The 20,035-nt window shown below is 42.4% G+C and overlaps 1 protein-coding gene across 8 annotated transcripts in view; it reads left to right on the forward strand.

The window, feature by feature from the left end:
• Positions 1 to 20,035, forward strand: part of Atp2b1 (ATPase plasma membrane Ca2+ transporting 1) — a 109,638-nt gene that overhangs the window by 83,692 nt on the left and 5,911 nt on the right. For 2 of the 8 annotated variants that reach the window (XM_039078600.2, XM_039078601.2), the window contains exons 10-21: positions 863 to 1,105; positions 2,337 to 2,578; positions 3,721 to 3,958; positions 10,375 to 10,554; positions 11,138 to 11,225; positions 11,570 to 11,676; positions 15,089 to 15,280; positions 15,502 to 15,715; positions 16,118 to 16,329; positions 17,499 to 17,606; positions 19,249 to 19,431; positions 19,806 to 19,919. In XM_039078600.2, the coding sequence (XP_038934528.1) occupies positions 863 to 1,105; positions 2,337 to 2,578; positions 3,721 to 3,958; positions 10,375 to 10,554; positions 11,138 to 11,225; positions 11,570 to 11,676; positions 15,089 to 15,280; positions 15,502 to 15,715; positions 16,118 to 16,329; positions 17,499 to 17,606; positions 19,249 to 19,431; positions 19,806 to 19,919 (2,121 nt within the window). Of the gene's footprint in view, positions 1 to 862; positions 1,106 to 2,336; positions 2,579 to 3,720; positions 3,959 to 10,374; positions 10,555 to 11,137; positions 11,226 to 11,569; positions 11,677 to 15,088; positions 15,281 to 15,501; positions 15,716 to 16,117; positions 16,330 to 17,498; positions 17,607 to 19,248; positions 19,432 to 19,805; positions 19,960 to 20,035 lie in introns of all 8 variants that reach the window. The other 6 variants (NM_053311.3, XM_063263124.1, NM_001399339.1 and 3 more) reach the window with 4 other exon arrangements.

A 20,035-nucleotide genomic window follows, 5' to 3' on the forward strand; every position in this document is an offset into this window, starting at 1 on the left:
TGGTGCTTTCCATGGTGGTGTAAAATCGAACGTGATTCCTTCTCTGCAGATTCCATTCTTTTATGTTGTCACATTCCGGTCATAAGTAATTTGGGGAAGTATACATTTCTCTCTTCCATGTTTACTCAAAGACTGGATTTTTATATTCTCTTGTGAATTAATTACGAGTAAGGGACTTTGGAAATGAATTCGTGTCATTTTCTACCATGTACAATTTAAATGCCTTTTGTCACTGCTGCGAAAACTCTTTTGGCGTCTTTGCACCCATCCTCTTCAGTTATGAATGGAGCAGGGACATACACTTTGATCCTAAGAGTGAAAACTCCCAGTGTTTGGATTGGTGAAAATGACCTGGTCAAGTCTTTGACTGTTAGCTCAGCCTGGAAAAGGAAAGGGAGACAATGGCTACCCAAAGCTTCGTGCTCTGCATGTTCACTGTGTCCGACTAAAGCTCTGGTTTTGTTGGGAGTCGATAAGGGGTCTTCTTATTGCTACTCAGTGAAACTTGGTCCTTTATCTTGCATTACCGTAATTATCACCATGCCTGTAGTAAGATGGCCGTGGAAGTAAGACATTTTAGCTAAGCACATCAGAGGCATGTGGAGCCTAATCATAGATGCTGATGCTCTTAGATGATGTAAGGCATCAGTAACAGGCTCGAAACCATTGCTAGTAGGATTCTCTTCGGCCTATTCGGGTAGGTCAGATGTTCTAAAAATCCTTCTGATACTAGGCTGCTTTTTAGGCGGTGTTTATATGAATTGATTTTAATTGATCTTACTGCAGTATCGCGAGGTGATTGTCTTTCCGTGTTGTTTCACCGTCTTGGGCTGTGTCTTCCTTTCGCTTTTGGCCACTGTAGAAAATGATGAAGGATAACAACTTGGTGAGGCACCTGGATGCTTGTGAGACCATGGGGAACGCTACAGCTATCTGTTCCGATAAGACGGGGACCCTGACGATGAACAGGATGACGGTCGTTCAGGCCTACATCAACGAAAAGCATTATAAAAAGGTTCCGGAACCAGAAGCCATCCCGCCAAATATCCTGTCCTATCTGGTAACAGGAATTTCTGTGAATTGTGCTTATACATCAAAAATATTGGTAAGGTTCCTTTAAGCTGTGTATAGTATGCTTACTCTAAGATCTATTTACTTCTTTATTGTTCTTGTGTTTGCGTCGGGGCATCTTTGGAAGGTCTTTATGGAAGCGGTTCTCTCCTCAGTTTACTTAGGTTCCAAGAGTCAAACTCTGGGTTCTAGACATGTTCAAGTGCCATAACCCCAAAGCCATCTTCTAGCCCACACTTGTAATTTTTTTTTTTAAATCTTTAATTTCTGGTACCCAGAAACTTCGAAGCCTTACAGTCAGAATGCCTGGCCATATTCTTGATTTTATTGTTATTAGCAATGTTCTACCTCCATTCTTCATCCCCACGCACTCATCATGAACTAACGGTCAGTTACCATTACCATGGTCATGTTGTAAAAGACCTGGCTGTCCCACAGGAGAACATCAGTATCCATTTCTAGAAGCCCTTGAGAACCGCTGTCAGTCCGTAGTTTATAGATGCTGTCCTGCTGGGTTTTTTTTTTTTTTTTTTCTTTCTACCCATAAATTGTCTTTAGACATTTTAAAAGCTCATAAAGTAATCATGGATTTTGTGAGAACTTTATTAAGTTATTTTCAACTTGGCAAGCTTTAAATTTTTATTTAAGCAGAAAGCATAACACGTATGTTTGACTTTTTATTGTCTAGTGACTTATTAAACCTGTGGGCAAGGATTATATTGCATGTTGGCTAGTGAAAACATGGGTGGGTGCATTAGAAAGCTAGGCAATTCTGGTGCTAGGTCTGGTCTTGCCATTACTACCAAACATCTGAGCTTTTGCTGTCTATAAATAAGGACCTTACTGCAAATTACTTAATATAAAAATATACAATAAAAGTGGGAAGAGAAGACGGAATTAAAATTAAGTCCTACTGTGTATGAGGAATCGACTATAAGATACATGCATCTTATGTCATTTAATTAGAAGGTTTTAAGTACACTCATTTATAGCTACTGAAGCCACTAACATAGCAGTTAGAAAGCTTGACAGAAGTTCACTTGACTAACAACTAGCTGGGTTTAGGCGGAAGCCACATCACCCTTCCCCAAAATTCTTTCTACCTTACCTGTGCCCTTCCTGGAAATTCTCGTATTACAAGGCGTTTTCTAAATCATTCTGTATCAGGATGCTAAGTTCTGTATTGCGTTTTAAGTTAAATGTTTTAATAGGGAAGCAAGAAAAATGCAGCTTTTAATGTGTATTTATTATTGTTCTTTTTGCAGCCACCGGAGAAAGAGGGTGGATTACCTCGTCATGTGGGGAATAAAACAGAATGTGCCTTGTTGGGATTTCTCTTGGATTTAAAGCGGGATTATCAAGATGTCAGAAATGAAATACCAGAAGAAGCATTGTACAAAGTCTATACCTTCAATTCTGTTAGGAAATCCATGAGTACAGTCCTAAAGAATTCAGATGGAAGTTTCCGGATCTTCAGCAAGGGTGCATCTGAGATAATTCTGAAAAAGTAAGCATGAAGGGCTCAGATGAGCTAGACTGTCGCATACGAGACACCTCTGTGTGGTTGAGAGGAACGTGGTGCATTCAGAGGGCATCACAGAGAGGCCTAGCGTCCTTTCTGGTAGCCAGATTGGCCTCTGTTCTGCCTTGTGCACTCTGGCTTCTTAGGTCTCAGCAGTTTGCTTTAGGGAAAATAAGCCCTTCGTGTTTAGTGTGGTATTCTAGGCTATGACAGCTGTGTCTTGCCCGCATCATACTTAGTTATGCGATTTCAGTGGAACAGGTTAGAAAACTGTTGTATCTCTGGCTATCTTGGTAGCAGATAAATGGCAAAGAAGAGATTTTTGTTTTGTTTTGTTTTTAAATCAAAGTCAATCGGGCATTGACTTCTACCTTGCAACCGATTAGCTTTGAAATCTGAGGCAGAATTTTTTTTTTTCTCCTTACTTTCCATTTTCCCTTCATTACAAAAGGGGATGGCGGATACTCTGAGAGGGGATAACTGAGAACGGAGCAAAGCAGTGTGTGAACATATTTGTATAGAGTCTGACTGGAGGTAGGCTGGAAGTAAGTCACTGTAGTTTACGCTCTGCTTTGAGACTGAGCAGGTAAGAATGAATAAACCCAGAGAGGCAGATAGTCCGGTGTGACTTCACTACCTGCTGTCGGGGAGCTTGTGGTTAGCGTCGCTAAAAGCTAAACCGTTTCGACGTAATGTTTCTCATAGAATGCCTGTCCTGCTATTTTAACGAAAAGGTTCTTTTTTTCTTTTACGGCTAAAACAGTGTAGGTGATGAAATGACCTCTCAGGTAAGGGGATTGATTGAATTTATCCCGTTTATTGAAAAGGAGGAAATAATTTATGTGACCGCTCGGGAATCTTTGTGAAAATGTTTCGAGAGTAACGTTTCCAAAAGAGAAAATTCAGAGACCACCTGAGGTAACTGGTTAAGGACTGTAAACAAGAGCCGAAGAGGAGTGTTCTGTAAAGGGAGAGTGAAGAAATCTATAGAGGGGTAGCATGTAAGATTTCCTGGTCTCCAGATACCAGATCTGGTGGTCTTCCTCCTGCCCTTGCACTTGGCAGAAGTGGCATTAACGCTTCCCTTTTGTTAATTGTTGATGTTTGCATTCGATGTTTCCTTTTAGGTGTTTCAAAATCTTGAGTGCTAATGGTGAGGCCAAAGTGTTCCGACCCAGAGACCGAGATGACATTGTGAAGACGGTGATTGAGCCCATGGCATCCGAAGGCCTGAGAACCATATGCCTAGCGTTCAGAGACTTCCCCGCAGGAGAGCCAGAACCAGAGTGGGATAACGAGAACGATGTCGTCACCGGCCTTACTTGCATCGCTGTTGTGGGGATTGAAGATCCTGTGAGGCCTGAGGTAGTGAAACGTCCCGTCGGATTGTACAGCGTCCATGCTTAGACCGTAATGTGTAGGCCGTAACCACATTAATCAGTGAAAACTCCTGGTGTTCTGATCCAAAGATAAATGAAATAACAGTAATGTGACAATATAGTTAACGTATATTACTCTTTCCCTGCTTTACTGTGAGCTAACCTAGCACAGGACCTCAATTGTGTATTGTTTTCAACTGGTGACTATTAACTTAATAATGAATGCCTTTAGATGACTAGGTTTCGTTCTCCTGACCCGGACCATCCAGTAGAGCATTGAGTGAAGGTAGAATGTCTCATTCTTCTCAGTACAAAGGCCACTGGCTGTGTGTATCTATTAAGTTCTTGAGGTATGAGTAGTACAATTAGAAAACTTTAATTTTTAAAAAAAGAACTATCCAGTTTTAGTTTGTGTGCATTGGTGGTTTGCCTGCATGCGTGTCTCTGTGAGGGCGTCAGATCCCCTGGCACTAGAGTTGCAGACAGTTGTGAGCTGGCATGTGAGAGCTGGGAATTGAACCTGGGCCCTCTGGAAGAGCAGCCAAGCACTCTTGACCCTTGAGCCATCTCTCTCCAACCCCAGAAAACTGAATTTTTAACTTAAATTTAAACCTTTATCATAACTGGTAGCAGAAAATGCTAGACTTTGTCCTTTTAAATTGATTGAAGTATGTGTTTACTTGCTGGCTTTTTGGTTTTGAAGTATATCCCAGGAACCGTTCTAGTTACTAGAGACAGAGTTTAGAAATTTGGTGCCTTGGCTTCAAAGAAGTTGATGTCTAGGGTGACAGTGGACACAGTACTTGATATTAGTTCATTGCCAGTTATACAGAGACCGTGGGGTATCAGCCTAATCTAGAACCATAATATCCTTTATTCAGTTTTGTCTGGCTAGAGACATGTTAAGAGCATTTCACACGTAACTTCATTTAGCGTTCACCCAGTGATTGGCATATTAATTTCTCTGACTTGACAGAGGAGGATAAATGAGATGTGCTGTGGAACTTTAGACAATAGACATAGTATGTCCAAATCCCAGTTCTGTAAAACAAAAGTTAAAAAGACCACTAAGCTAGATTCTCCCTCTGCAGGGCTCAAATAGGACTTCTTAGACGGTCATTACTTGTCTGGGTCTTGAAGCTCGGGATATGAGCTAAGGAAGGGGACACGGGGAACTGAGAGAGCACAGTAAGGACATCTAAGCAAGGAGGGAACAGAATAAGAACTACTTTTGTTTAGTGATTGTCTCACATAAGTTATCCAACCTTTCGTGCTGGGCAGCTGAGAACAGGAAATACTGATTTCAGTGAGCAAAACAGCCAGAGAATTTGTATTCTGGAAGAAAACACCCAACTTGGGCAAGGATAAATGCCTAGGTAGACTGCCAGTGGGAAGGAAACACCTCAGTGGGTACGAGGATAGGTCTCAGGACGGCATGCCCGTGGGAAGGAAAGATGTGTGAGGAATACTACTGTTCTCTGCGCTCATAGCCCTTACATTTTAAATGTGTGAGGTGGGGTGGCTTTGAGAATGGAAATGTGGCGTTAAGTGGGACTTGTAAGAGGGTAAGAGTCGTAAAGGGACATGCACAGCATCATAAAATGAGGTAGTTGAGGAAGACCATATTAAGGATTTGATCTGAAATGAAATATGGTGGCACAGTATGAGCCAGGCCTATAAATAGCTCCGAGAAGAACATTCCAGGCTATATTGGTCATGGTTCTCTAAAGGAACAGAACTTACAGAATGAATCTATATCTACATAGGAGATTTATTAGACTGGCTTTCAGGCTGTGCTCTGTCTAGTCCACCAATGGCTGTCTATCTGTCAACCAGTCCACGAGTCCATTAGTTGCTCAGTCTCTGGCTCTCTGAGCTGGTCTTCAGCATCCTTCTTCAGAATCCTGAAGAAGTAGGCTCTCACGCCAGTGAAGGAACTGACGTGCCAGTGGGATGGGGAGGGCAAGCAGGCAAAGCAAGTTTGCTTCTTCTGTGTCCTTTAGATAGGCTGCAGGCAGAAGATGTTACCTACATTAAAGCTGGGTCTTCTCAGAAGAAACGATCCAGGTTAAAAGTGGGTCTTCCAATGGTACAGTTTGGAAAAAAGAATCTCTCACAGGTGTACCCAAGCCGTGTAGGTTTTAGTTAATTCCATATGTAGTCAAGTTAACAGCCGAGTCGTCATACAGGCAAATGGCAAAATGTGCAGAGGACTGCAGGTGAGAAATAGTACTGAGCTATTTTAAAGACGGGAAGGAAGCCAGCATGGTGCCCAGTGTAAAGAATCGGGAGGCAAGATTATCTGTGCCCTAACTAGACTGCAAAGCCTCTGAAATTTGTTTTCTAAAATTTAGGCATTATAACATTATTTATGTGCTAAAATATTTTGAAGGCTAGAGAGATCTAGAAGCAGAAAAACCAGTGAGACTTGTAACACCCGTCTCCAGCAATACTTGGACTGCCATCACCGATGTGTTTATAAAAAGATAAAGATTGGGTTATGTTCCGTGGAGGTGTGGTGAGGTATGGGGTGCTGAGAAAATCCCCTTTCCCTGAGAGACCAGCCACACAACCATATAGTATAGTATAGAGTTTATTCAAGGCATGGGGAGGGGAGTTAAGAGAGTAGTAGGGGCAGAGAGAGAGAAAGAGAGTAGAGAAGTAGAGAAATAGCATAGAGGAGTAGAGTAAGAGAGGGGCTGGTCATGAGCACATGGAGAGAAGGGGGAAGGGAATGGGGAAAGAGGGGACAAAGGGGGAAGAAGGTAAGAGCAAGAAAGAGAGGTGGGGCTTAGACAAAATGCTAACAGTCATGACAGGGAAAATGGAGGATAACTTCAGGGGTGGACTAATAGGGACGCTGGGTTCTGACCGTGTTCTATGACATCCTGTGTGTGTCACATGAGCATTTGGATCTAGAAGCCACAAAATAGTTGAAACTGGAGACTCGTGAGACAAAAAGAGACCTGGGGAAATTTATAGCCAGAGAAACAGGTAGAGTCTGAGAGCCAATTAGAAGCTTCCAGAAACTGGCTAGAAGAGGAGCCAGTCTCCTTGCGTAATTTGACTGGGGGTAGATGGTATTGCCGTGTCAGAAGAATGAAGCAAAACTTCAGTTTGAGAGAGCAAGAACAATTTAGCTTGGTTTTTGCCATTTTATAGGCTCATCCAGATCTTTGCCAACCTTTGTCATAGGAAAGTTGCTCAAACTTGCATTGACTTGCAGCTTAAATTTCATCTAGTAGAATACTAAGTCAGGACATCTGTAACTTTGTCTTTTGGAGAAACTCAAGTCTTCACTCCATTATATTCTTGATATTTTAGTTAATGGAGAGTTTCCTTTTTTTTTTTTTTTTTTAACCAGTTGTTCTCACCTTCCTGACGCTGAGACCCTTTAATGCAGTTCCTCATGTTGTGGGGACCCCCTGGCGATAAAATTATTTCATTGCTGCTTCATAACTATAATTTTGCTACCATTATGAATTGTAAGGTAAAATATCTGTTTCCCAATGGTCTTAACCACCATGAAAGGGTTGTTCTACATCCCCAAAGGGGTTACGACCTACAGGTTGAGAACCACTGTTTAAAATACATTAATTGACCTTTCTTCACAAGCTAAGAAAGTGTGGGGGAGATGGAGTGAGAGGATGTGGACCAGCTTCTCTGATGTCTGGTCTGTGCAGGTCTGAGTTGGGAATCAAAGCAAATGTCGTTTCCTGCAGCTGCCTGGGGACTTGAACTTGGCGCGTCACCTTGCTTTTAAAAATGGAAGCAGTGTGTGAGTGGCAAGTTAGAAAAGTTTTCTGTTTGGTGGGCAGGAAATAAATATTAGTTTATCATTATTAATCAGCTTAGTTAAAATATAATTGCCTGTATCATACAAGGAATGATCACCTGAGACAGAAACTTCATGATCACCATCCCTCATTCTCCCCATCCTGCATCCTGTGGTGCCAGGCAATCACTTGTCTGGTGATGATGTCTACATTCACCTACCTGGAACTTTAAATATATATACATACATATATACATACATATATACATATACATACATATATACATATATGTGTATATATGTGTATATATACATATATGTATGTGTATATGTATATATGTGTAGGTATATATATGTATATATATATGCTTATTATAATCAAGCGTTGATTGGTCTATATCTTGCCGTGCCTTCTACCCCTCAAACTCTCAAGTTATGGGAGCCAGCATTCACCCTGCCCCTCCTAAATCCTACTCACACATAGTTTTCAACCAGTCCCAGTCTCTTAATGTCTTTCCCCCACCTAAGTAATTCCAGGTAAGTTTCCAGTCAGAGATTGCCTAGATGTTTGGGATAAAATGTGCCTTAACCTTGTGTGAGGCAGTAGCAGGTAGATTATATTTAAACAGCTGTCCAGTGTTTTATAAATTAAGTTCTGATTTAAAAGTAGATAGCCCAAACAGTGCCGCTCCTTGAATTTATTACTGCATCATTCAGATGGCACCTGGCACTTAGTAACTATCAGTCACAGTGAGTGTGGAGATGGTCTCCTTCCCATGGTACAGATAAGGCCAGCGTGGGGGAAACAACAGTGTAGACCTGTATGCTTCGATATATACTGAAGTTGTAGTTATTTATGTATCCTGACTGTCAGATAACCCTGCTGTTTATGCCACCCTTGAAAAGCATCCCTGTGGTAATTATTTCTCCAGATATATCTAGTTTAAACTCAATAAATACCGAGCTCTAGTTACTGGCCAGGTATTTGAATATGTAAATAAATGAAAAAAATGGCATTGGTGATTCACAGATAAAGGTCCTGCCTTGATAAAAGAATTGACTTTCAGAGGACTTGAATGAACAAGTATCTGTAATATGATAGGGTAGTCAGTAATACAGATATTTAATAATAAATAGGTGAAGGCCAAATGTCTAGCTAGGTTCTCAGTTCAGTGGAGCTCCAGAGAAGCACATTTAAACTGGGCTTAATGGAAGTCGCAGGCGCACAGCTCGGAGGGCTGATTGAGCACTCCGTCCTCTGCATGCTTGTACATGACGTGTTAAACATTAAAACATTGCACACATAAGAGTCTTCCCTTTCTCTTGAAATCATAATTGTGTTGACATTGGGCTCTCCTCATTCCGCCATGAAAACCAAACGAGACGAGAGTTGAGTAACACTCTCATGAAGTGTTTTTCTCGGGTGTGTCATTACCAGCGTGTTCTCCTAAGTGTTGCTCTCTGCATGGCCCTGAAGCCATTTGAATTTGCAGCCTCTGCTCCAGTAGGATCCGTATGGATTTCCCGACCCCCCCCCCCCCTTAGGAGCAAGAAAGATTTTCTGAGCAAACTACAGTAGCAGAAGCGCGCCCTGGCGTGTCAGTCTATACGTCGTAAAGTTTAGTAAATCTAGAAGACTCTTCTGAGGCCATCTGTTACTCTGAAGTACCGAGAGCTCCATGCCTTGTGAGTAACAGCTGAGGAGTCGTTGCGTAAAAGAATTTTATCAGAAAGTGTATCAGCTGTTCTAAAGACTAAGTGGCATAGAGACAGAACAGTTAACGGCTATTGCAGTAAGCTCTGGGAAGAAGCTGACTCAGGAGAAGGTAGAGATAAAATATGTTAAGACTTGCTGGTCCTTACGGAAGCACGGGGAGAAATGGATAAGGAATTAGAGTTGACTGTTTTGATGGATACTGAGGTTTAGAAAGCATATACGTATACGGAACTCTGGTGCCCACTCTGTAGACAGGACCTTGACTACAGTTCGCCGTGTGAGAAGGAAGGGCGAGTGGGTTTTAAAGTCATTAGCTCACAGATGGTTCGGAAGTACATAGAAGATGGATGGGACTCCTCAAGCCTTCCTAATGCTGTGGCCCCTTTAGTACAGTTCCTCGTGGTGTGGAGACTCAAAACCATAAATTAAATCCGTTGCTACTTCATAACTAATATCGCTACTGTTGTGAATTGTAATGTAAATATCTGATGTGTGGGATACCTGATAGGCGGCCCCATCCCCCAAGCAGTCACGACCCACAAGCTCTGAGAACCACTGGATTAGGAGAAGGGGAAGTAAAAGTAGGCCATCTATAACTAAACCGAGCTTCCCTTGGGCAGTACCAGAATGGTAGAGAAACACCACTGGAACCACCAGCCTGGTGGTTTCCAGAGGGAAAGAGACCTTGAATAGCATTGAGACGTTAGTGTACAATAGAAGGGTGGCAGCTAAAAATGACTGGCAGTAATAGAAACTAAGGCATTGCTGGCGGCGATGGAGGAAATTTTGGACACCTTGAGCTACGTTTGTCAGTTGTGGCCTGTGAAGTCATGTTTGTTCAGTGAGGTACTTTTCTTTGTGGAAAAAAAGATTTCCATCCTAATGAATTTTTTTTTCCTATGTAAACCAGGTACCAGAGGCAATAAAGAAATGTCAGAGGGCTGGAATTACCGTGCGCATGGTCACTGGTGATAATATTAACACAGCTCGGGCCATTGCTACCAAATGCGGTATTTTACACCCAGGGGAAGATTTCCTGTGCTTAGAAGGTAAAGATTTTAACCGAAGAATACGAAATGAAAAAGGAGAGGTAAGATTTTTTTCCCCCTAGTTTTAAATGGATATTCCTAGTGTATTAGTAATTTCTCCAGCCAATATATATTGAATATGCATTTGTTGTTGGGGGCTGTGCATCAGGAATGGATGCTGGTGAGAAGGCTTGTGTCTTGCAAGAATGTTTTGTGATAGGAGCTACTCTGTGACTAAGTACAGCACTCTTAAGACTAGTAAGGTGGGCTGCAAGAGCAGAGGGGAGGTCGACTTTAGGGGACCATATTCTCAGGAGCCTCATGCTGAAGTTCATTTTCATAGGCAGGGGGAGGGAAACGTAACTTAACCTTAGGGTTTAGATAGATAGCAGTGTATTTTCAAACGTGTACATATATCTGAGCCACCAAGACAGCGCGGTAATGCACAGATTGAGACATCCCACTCAAGAATGTTTACTGTTTGACCTGAGGCCTTGCCCAGGAACTCGTAAATGTGACAAGTTCCAAGGAGTGTCTCTTAACTCTTTGGACCATGAGTAAGGAAATACCGGTGAATATGGCAGCTAGCTAATTTGGAATGGAGACTAGTTTTGGCACATTTTTAACCTCGATAAAAATTTATAGATTGAACAAGAGAGGATAGACAAGATTTGGCCAAAGCTTCGAGTGCTTGCAAGATCATCTCCCACTGACAAACATACACTGGTTAAAGGTGAGTACGTTGTATAGCCACCTCACAATTTCTTACCATAGAAAAACATGTTCTGCTTCCTTAAGTTAAAACAAATCCTGAATGTTAAATTGGGTCACAAATAGCACTTTTCTAGTGAAATGTAGAAATATCTCTTTCAGGGATTGCCATAAGATGCCCAGTCAACCTTAGTGGCTAGAATTGATTTTTGCTCCATAGCAAAACGGTTTATATTTTTTACATTTGTTTAAATATTTATGCTTTAACTTTGAGTCTGTAAACCAGACTAGTGAGGACATTCTACAGAATCACCGTATCTGTTCTGAAGGATTTTGATAGAGCACTACTGTCTCCCTCCCTTTAAGGTATAATTGACAGCACAGTCTCAGAGCAACGCCAGGTTGTAGCTGTGACAGGGGATGGTACAAATGACGGGCCTGCGCTGAAGAAAGCAGACGTTGGCTTTGCAATGGTAGGAACCCACGCTAATGTTTACATACAGCTTGCTGTCTGGGTTGTCTGTGTGTGTGTGTGTGTGTTTTGCCAAAATTGTTATCAATTTGAAACAGTGTTCCTCAAGATGAGTTTTAAGAGGTCATGGATAAGCCTAAGTGAGTTTATAGATCGAATTATTTTATGTGCTACCTTTATTAGATAGTATCAAGTCTGGCCGGAAGATGATTTCTTTGAACAGCTGTCAACCATGTACATTTGCTTTGGACTCTTAAGTCATGTTTAAACATTAGTCAACTCACAAACCACCTTCTTAAACATACTTCTAACGATGGTGACCTAACGGCTTTTAAAGAGGACTTGAATGTCATCATTTCACATAGCCATACCGTCTCCTTCGTGTACAGGATAGCCTGCTTCATTACGCCACCCTCGCACGTGCTTACTACATGCTCCGCTCATATTCACACAGTCACTGCCCCCTCTACTCGACCCTCCCGCTCGCTCCGCTAGGCCCTTACCCTCACAGTTTGCCCTTCTACTCGGAGGCCTTACATAGTTTTTCTACCTAGGCTCCACATACAAGAGATCTGCTGTAAGTGTGGGAGGTGCCTGTTTTTTTCACGAAATCCTCGACCAAAGTGCTTTCTTTACTCCTTGTCTTATTTTTACAAAATAATAGTCCATAATAGTCCGTAGTCCTAATCGCCAAAGCTTAACCAAAAAAAAAAAAAAAAAAACTTGAAAATGTGAATATTTTTGTTTAATATCCAGCCCGTTGCTTTTATTTTTGCATTGGACTGGAGAGTTTCGCCATGGACTTCTAAAGTCTGTTCTGACATGACTTGACATGACCACTCATGGTCATTGTAGAAATACTACTGTGTTGTAGAGGGGCTAAACTTGTCTCCTTATCAAAGTATAAGAGACACTGGATTCAAGAACACAGTGTGGCACTGAGGGCTTTTGGGTGTGAGGACGTTTCTGCGCGCCAGGCTGTACTTGAGTAATTACCTGCCTAGACGTCATTGCTAAAACAGAGATACAGAAAATGACTCGTGCTAGGATCTAATTAAGAGGTGGTAAGAGGAAATTCCCCTCTAGCAAAATTAAAGATTCCAAGGACTCACCCTACCCTACCTACCCTAGACAGCTGTATTGACTTGTAATGTTGGAACTTGTGAAGAGTTCCTGACAGGGGCCAAGGGATACCTGAGGGTTCTGCCCTGTGCTTTAAGCAAGTGACATCATCCTCTTAGTGAACACTGCAGTCACTGATTGCTGCCCTCAGCATGTAGCAGATTCTTACTACTTCCCTGACTCTTAACCAGGATGGCAAACTAGTACCGTGGAAAAGATTGTCCCTTCCTCAGAACTTGAGCATAAGACAGATACTGAGGTTTTTAAGTAAATGCTAGCAAAACTCCCCAATCCAGACAAAAATACAGTACATAAGCCGTGCCGGTAGTGGGTTTCGTTTTTGGTTTCAGTGTTGGGTAGCTTTTTTTTTTTTTAGGGTTTTGCATGATTTAAAATTAGATTCAAAAAATTAAATTTATTTTAAAAGTGAAGGAGTAAGTCTGGGTGGCCAAGACTCAAAACCATTTTTTGCTAAAACCACAGATCCGTTCAGAGGCATGTGCACAGGTAGTCTCACTAAGGAACTCAGAGTTCCCGCCCAACCAGCCTTTTATAACCGTTTCTTAAATCTAGAAGGATTTGAACAGAGATAGGATAGTTTGCATTTATGACCTACAAAACTGGCTAGAATGGAGAACATGAAACTAGGGTGATTGATTACCTGGAGGCCGGAAGAGTGAGTAGTTAAAGCTCCGTTCACCTCCTCAGTGCTGATCCATGCAAGTGCATGCAGCATTCCCACCGTGGCTGTCAGATGCTCTACCACGTGCCATTTTGGTTTTCACCATATGTTCTGACTCCCAGAAGAAAACTCGACCATGTTAGCTGTTGGTTTTTTTTTTCCCCCATCTTTATAAACCATAACGATTCCAGTGCTCTGTCAGCCTACGAAACATTGGCGGCTGGCTTTTGCTTTAGGAAGATGACGGCTCTTACTCAGATAACAGGAGCACGGCTCGTGCCCGGGCTTCTGGTCTCCCTTCGGGTTACGTTGTCATCTTGGTTAGACCAGCATTTCATCTGAGTTGTGACCCTCCGCACCATTGCACCCTGAGCCACATGGTCTCCCACAATTATTTTTCCTTTTCTGGACAACTCTTTTTATTTCCTACCGCTTGTGCTTTTCTTATATAATCAATTTTTTTCCCTAATTTTTAAACATACTTGGCGTACACTCACTCCCAGATTCTCTTTGCAAGGACTCAGAGACAGTCAGTGCTCTTACCAAATTCAGATCTCCTTCCCCACCTCTCCACCTTCCGTGATCTGACCTTGCAGTAGAAGTGACAGGTGGCCTGACCGTACGAATCTGAGGAAGAGCGCTGAGGATCTAGTTGCCTTGTCTTTTCATTCGATTAGCCAGGAGGACACGTAACAGAGAAAGCATCTAAGTCATAAACACACGACTAAACACTAGTACACACTGTTCTGCGCAGGGCAGGAAGTACATACTGCCAGTGACTCCCAGGGCTTGCTGCTTCTTCCTGTTGTAAACGTCTGTACAGAACCCTCTGTACTGCGTCCCTCTTTTACCATCAGTATATGAACACTATCTACGACGTTTATAGTTACAATTAACTTGTTTTGACTAACCCGCAGTCTCTTACTTTCCGTCCTGCTTGAGGCTTCCCATTGCTTTCTCGTGCCTTCAGGTCTTCAGGAGAGCCTCTCGTTTGTCTCCAAGTGTTCCCTGAAACTGCAGGGCCTCAGCCAGTTAGGAACTCTATAATGGGGGGAAAGCCGTCCCTGCTTCCCTGCCGACTTAAGCTTCAGATGCCTTTGGTCTCCTGAGTTGTTTGCCAGTCATCATCTGCGTCCAGTCCTTATGGTTTTCTTGCAAGCACTCCCTTCCCTCACCCTTATCACTTCTAATATTTTCTCATTTTTAAATAATACTTTAGACTCGAGAATCCATGCACTTTACGTGTGTGGCGGTCATCTCCACCTCCTCCATCTCGTCCCTCCTACCTCCCCGGTCCCTCCAACATGCCCCCCGCCAACCTCACAGCCAGCCTTCCTCCATTGGTGTTTGAATGTACTTTTTGCATGGCCTTGGAAGAGACCTCCCTTTACATTTGCAACCGTATCTGCATTTGGTTTTGCGTGCTTCGTTCTTTGTGTGCGGTGTCCGCTAAGCCTGAGTGTTCTTCTTCTCGGTGGCATCTTGAAATGACGGCATTGCCTTCTTTTAGCACCCATGTAATTTCTTTTGATTGAGTGTAATGGTACACATTTGCGTATGTAACGTGATGTTTTAAACATGTAGTCTAATTCACAGACTTTTTTGACAGGGCATTGCTGGAACTGATGTGGCTAAAGAAGCATCTGATATCATTCTCACAGATGACAACTTCACAAGCATTGTTAAAGCGGTTATGTGGGGACGGAATGTCTATGACAGCATCTCAAAATTCCTTCAGTTCCAGCTTACTGTTAATGTAGTGGCCGTGATTGTCGCTTTCACGGGCGCTTGTATTACTCAAGTAGGTGACTGTTAATATTTACTTTAAAGCAAAAATTATATGCTCTGCCTTTTTAAAGTCCTTAAGTATTTAAGTAAGATGAAGCTTTACATTATAGGCTAGTTAACCTAAAATGTAATCTTGTTTTGTTCCTTGAGCCTTTGCAACCCTAAAGGCTTTCTGAAAGTTGCCGCCCTCCCTGAACAGCTGTGAATGTCTATTAGGAAGCCTGTCTTTTCTAGGACTCGCCACTGAAGGCGGTACAGATGCTCTGGGTCAACCTCATCATGGACACGCTGGCCTCCCTGGCTCTGGCGACAGAACCACCCACCGAGTCACTCCTGCTCCGGAAGCCTTACGGGAGAAACAAGCCTCTCATCTCACGCACAATGATGAAGAATATCTTGGGCCATGCGTTCTATCAGCTCGTAGTGGTCTTCACGCTCTTGTTCGCTGGTAAGCGCTCACTGTCGTCACGCTTCGGTTACACTGTTTGTGTGTCGCACCTTGAGGTCACTCAGATTGATGCTTCAGTGTGACAGAATTTTCAGAAGCATAAGGTCTGTTCCCGACCCCACCGTGTGTCTTTAAATTTCACTTACGTTGGGTGAACGGTGGGGGACGTGGAGAGGCCTGGCTTTTGTCCGGGAATCACTGCACTTAGATCTGTGGCCCTGACGTGTCTGTCTCCATAGTGTTAGGGGCTGCACCAAAGCACCGCAGGGTCTATTCCAGCTCTTTCTATGTGGTCATTGCACGTCACAGGTGGACCAGGCTTTGTCATCACGAACTTGGCTAAGTTACAGATTGGGTGATTTCAGTGGTGATTACAAAATGGTGGCGTCTGGTTTCATTCAGGAGAGAAGTTTTTCGATATCGACAGTGGGAGGAACGCCCCTCTGCATGCTCCACCGTCAGAGCACTACACCATTGTGTTCAACACCTTTGTGCTGATGCAGCTCTTCAATGAAATAAATGCCCGGAAAATTCATGGGGAAAGAAATGTGTTTGAAGGGATCTTCAACAACGCCATCTTCTGCACAATTGTCTTAGGCACCTTTGTGGTGCAGGTGAGTAAGCGGGGAGGTAGTCTACATTGGATTATTATACGACACCTACTTATTAGTAAGCAGATTTGTTGTTCACACATTACTCCAGCTTCGAGGGAAGCTTCTGGATGTTGACTTGTGATGTCCACCCAGCTTCGTGTTGCCCTAATTAGGGTATACTCAGAAAACCATTGCAGCTTGTCTCTAGCTTTCTCAGAAGTTAGTTCCACAGTTGCCTGATCACTTAGCTTTATTTCTTTTAACTGTAAAGAATTACTTTGTCATATAATTATTGGTATCCCCTGTATCTTAATGCCTTTTTTTCATACCTTAATTCCACCAACAAGAAAATCTTTTACTTAAAAAAAAAAAAATCTAGAAACAATGAACATTTTCTCATTCCCTGATTTTAGTTTTCATGCCTTTATGAAACTCCAGACCTGGTTACCACATCCCCTGTGATGAAACTGAATATTAGAGTCCCGGCAAACCAGTGACAGCCAGATACACACATATTCCTGACACTAAAAAAAAAAAAAAAAAAAACAATGAAATTAACAAGGAGTGTGAGATTTATAATGCTTTTTTAAAATATATAAAACCGTGGTAGCCACTGTCACATACCAGATTGTTTTTTTCTTATTTCAATGTTTCACAGTGACTTCTATCACAAAGAATGGTCAGAAAAGGTGAACGTTTTGTTGCTTACTACCTATTATTCCTAGGTATACTATTACAGGACACCTAGATCAAGAAGGAATCGCGGTGTGAATTTTATGTATGTATGTGTGCATGCATTGGACTTCTGCTCACTGTCGAACGGACTAGCCCAGCTAGCCCACATTTCGTAGAGCATCGCCAGGTCGAGTTTCTTTTGTGGCAGAGTTGGCTTAACATCTAAACATAAAGTAGGAGCTGACTGCCACACAGAAGGGTACGCAAGGTGGCGTTCTCTCTGTCTCCATCTCGGTGACACGCGCTTCCCGCAAAGCACTTCCAGCCTTTCTGAAAGGCATAAAGGTTTTAGAGCATAGCAAGGAATGTACCTGTGTGGGATACGTGTGTTGGTCATGAGATTTCTATTTTTAGTAAATGTAACTTGCTTATATACATTTTTTTTAACTTGGGGCCAAGATTTTACTTTATTTCCGTTGTCAATTAAATGAGCTTACTCTTGATTATTCCTCCAGATAATAATCGTGCAGTTTGGCGGGAAGCCTTTCAGCTGCTCAGAACTTTCAATAGAACAATGGCTGTGGTCCATATTCCTGGGAATGGGGACCTTACTCTGGGGCCAGGTAAAAGTCTCACTGTTTTTGTGGTTTTTTTTTTTTTAAAACATGCAACTATTTCTGTGACTCCTCTGTTACCACTTGAATCACAAAAGGGGATTCTGAGTGACCCGGCATGTGTCTCCCTTGCTTGTCCAAGGTGCCTCTTGTCTGTTGTGCTCTGGTCTTTTGCCCGTCACTAAGTTTTATTTAAAACAGGTTCCTGTGGTTACAAAGAGCACATACCTGACTGGCTAGGATGTCAACGCCTGTGTCTTTTATCGCCTCCTTTCATATTTTCAGAGTAAACGTACTTCCGTTATTTTACTATATAAGTTAATATTTGTAAAAACCTAGGGGAAATTTTGAGTCTTACTTTAAGCAAACAGTTTCTTAAAATCATGGTATCTGGAAAACACGGCCACAAAAAGGGATTTTCAGGCTTTGGGGTGGTTTTAACCGTGCATCCGTCAATGAAAACAACCGGAAAGTAAGCTCTCGGCTGCGTTGCTGAGAGGCGTGATACTTGCAGTCACGTGCCCCTGTTCTTTTAAAGATGGGTGGTAAGGCCAAGCACAGTGTTCACCTGCGGGCTGAGGACTCAGTACTGACACATCCGTGAGCGAAGGGCAGTGTGGGACTGACTGTGTGAGCTCTGCCATTCAGCAGAGCAAACCAAACTCAGGTTCTATTCAGCTCAGTCTTCCCTGTCTTTTTCTTAGTAGTGTTTCTGGGTTCTGCATGTCTTTTTTATTATCTTAAAAGTCTCTTTTCTCTGTGATCCATAATTGGTCCACGTTTCTTTCTTTGATTTCCGTTCTAATTATTTTCCAATGTTCTCTGATAGGCAGAGCCCAAGCCTACAATCTAAAAATCTGCCTAATGTCAAGAAGAAGAAACCGGGTGCTATGCAGCAGCGGGCTTCTGTTAATTTTGTCTGTTGATTTTTGACTGTGTGATGCTAACAAAAAAAAAAAAAAAAAAAAAAAAAAAATGAAAGTCTTGGCTTTGGTGCCCAGGAGGCCTGGAATCTTAGCCATTTCATGAGCAAGTCACTTCACATATCTGAGCCTGTTTTACCTCCGTGAACTCAGGCGGCAGGAGTAGAAAGTTCCAGGCTGTTCCCCTTGGTAAACTTACGTACTGCCTGCTAACACTCAACTGCTAATATGTACTGTGGTATTTCTGGTCCTCTGTTATCTCTGGGGCATCCCGTACTAGGTGTCACTATTATTAATCAGTGTTGATCATTTTAAATGGCAAAGTTTTCCAAGAATAATTAACTAAAATATTTCAGTGTAACCTTAATGATTTTCTGAATTCTGATGTTTTCATGTGTCAAACTTTTATGTAATGGATTACAAGCTTGCTTTGCATCCAGAAGGACCACTTTTATTTGAAGCAAATGTAATTAATTTCAGGTGGAAATTTTTATGTATGTACACATGGTCGTACAATTCTCTGTCATGAACATCTAAAATATGAGAAGTATAATCAAGTAAATTCGTATTCAGAAACATTTTGTCCTTGCAAACATACATCTTCTGTACAACGGAGTAATTTTTCTTCTGGGAAAATCTGACCACCAAGATCTCGTTGCTTCTCTGGTAAAGATAAACGGACACTCCTGCAGTTTTTAATACCTTAAGTTCTTTCCCCTGTGTTATAGCTTATTTCAACCATTCCAACCAGCCGCTTAAAGTTTCTAAAAGAAGCTGGCCATGGGACACAGAAGGAAGAGATCCCTGAGGAGGAATTGGCGGAGGATGTTGAAGAGATTGACCATGCCGAACGGGAGTTGCGGCGTGGCCAGATCTTGTGGTTTAGAGGCCTGAACAGAATCCAAACACAGGTATGGGTCTGGTAGAGAGGTAGGAGAGCTGATGGGGTAAGGACGTTCACCTGGGAGAGGCCCGCCTGTGCTTTTAACTGCCTTGCCAGTCTTCCCGACCCACAAAGTGTATTCCTTTGAAAAAACACTACTGATGACTGAATTGAGTGAAGCTTTTAACTGAATATGGAAGAATGTCTCTTATAAGCCCTCAGCTTTTTTTTTCCCTAGCCTTTATTTTCCCCTTTCATCTCAAAATGCTACATCTTGCCTATTTATCTGCTCTGTAAAAGTGCCTTTTCCTATACGTTTTAAATGTTGGTTGATGGAACGGTCCTTTCTCTTGTTCTCTCTCTCTTGCTGAGCAAGCTGTCACGATCTCTGATTCCTTGCAGATGGATGTAGTGAATGCTTTCCAGAGTGGAGGTTCCATTCAGGGGGCTCTAAGGCGACAACCCTCCATCGCCAGCCAGCACCATGATGTAACAAATGTTTCTACCCCTACACATGTAGTGTTTTCCTCTTCTACTGCTTCTACTCCTGTGGGGTGTGAGTGTGTGTTCCTAAGTGCATGAAATTAACATTTCCTACTCCTCACACCTAACGTTTCTCATTCTCTCCTTAC

Source organism: Rattus norvegicus, chromosome 7 (assembly GCF_036323735.1).
Source record: "Rattus norvegicus strain BN/NHsdMcwi chromosome 7, GRCr8, whole genome shotgun sequence".
NCBI classification, from domain to species: Eukaryota; Metazoa; Chordata; class Mammalia; order Rodentia; family Muridae; genus Rattus; species Rattus norvegicus.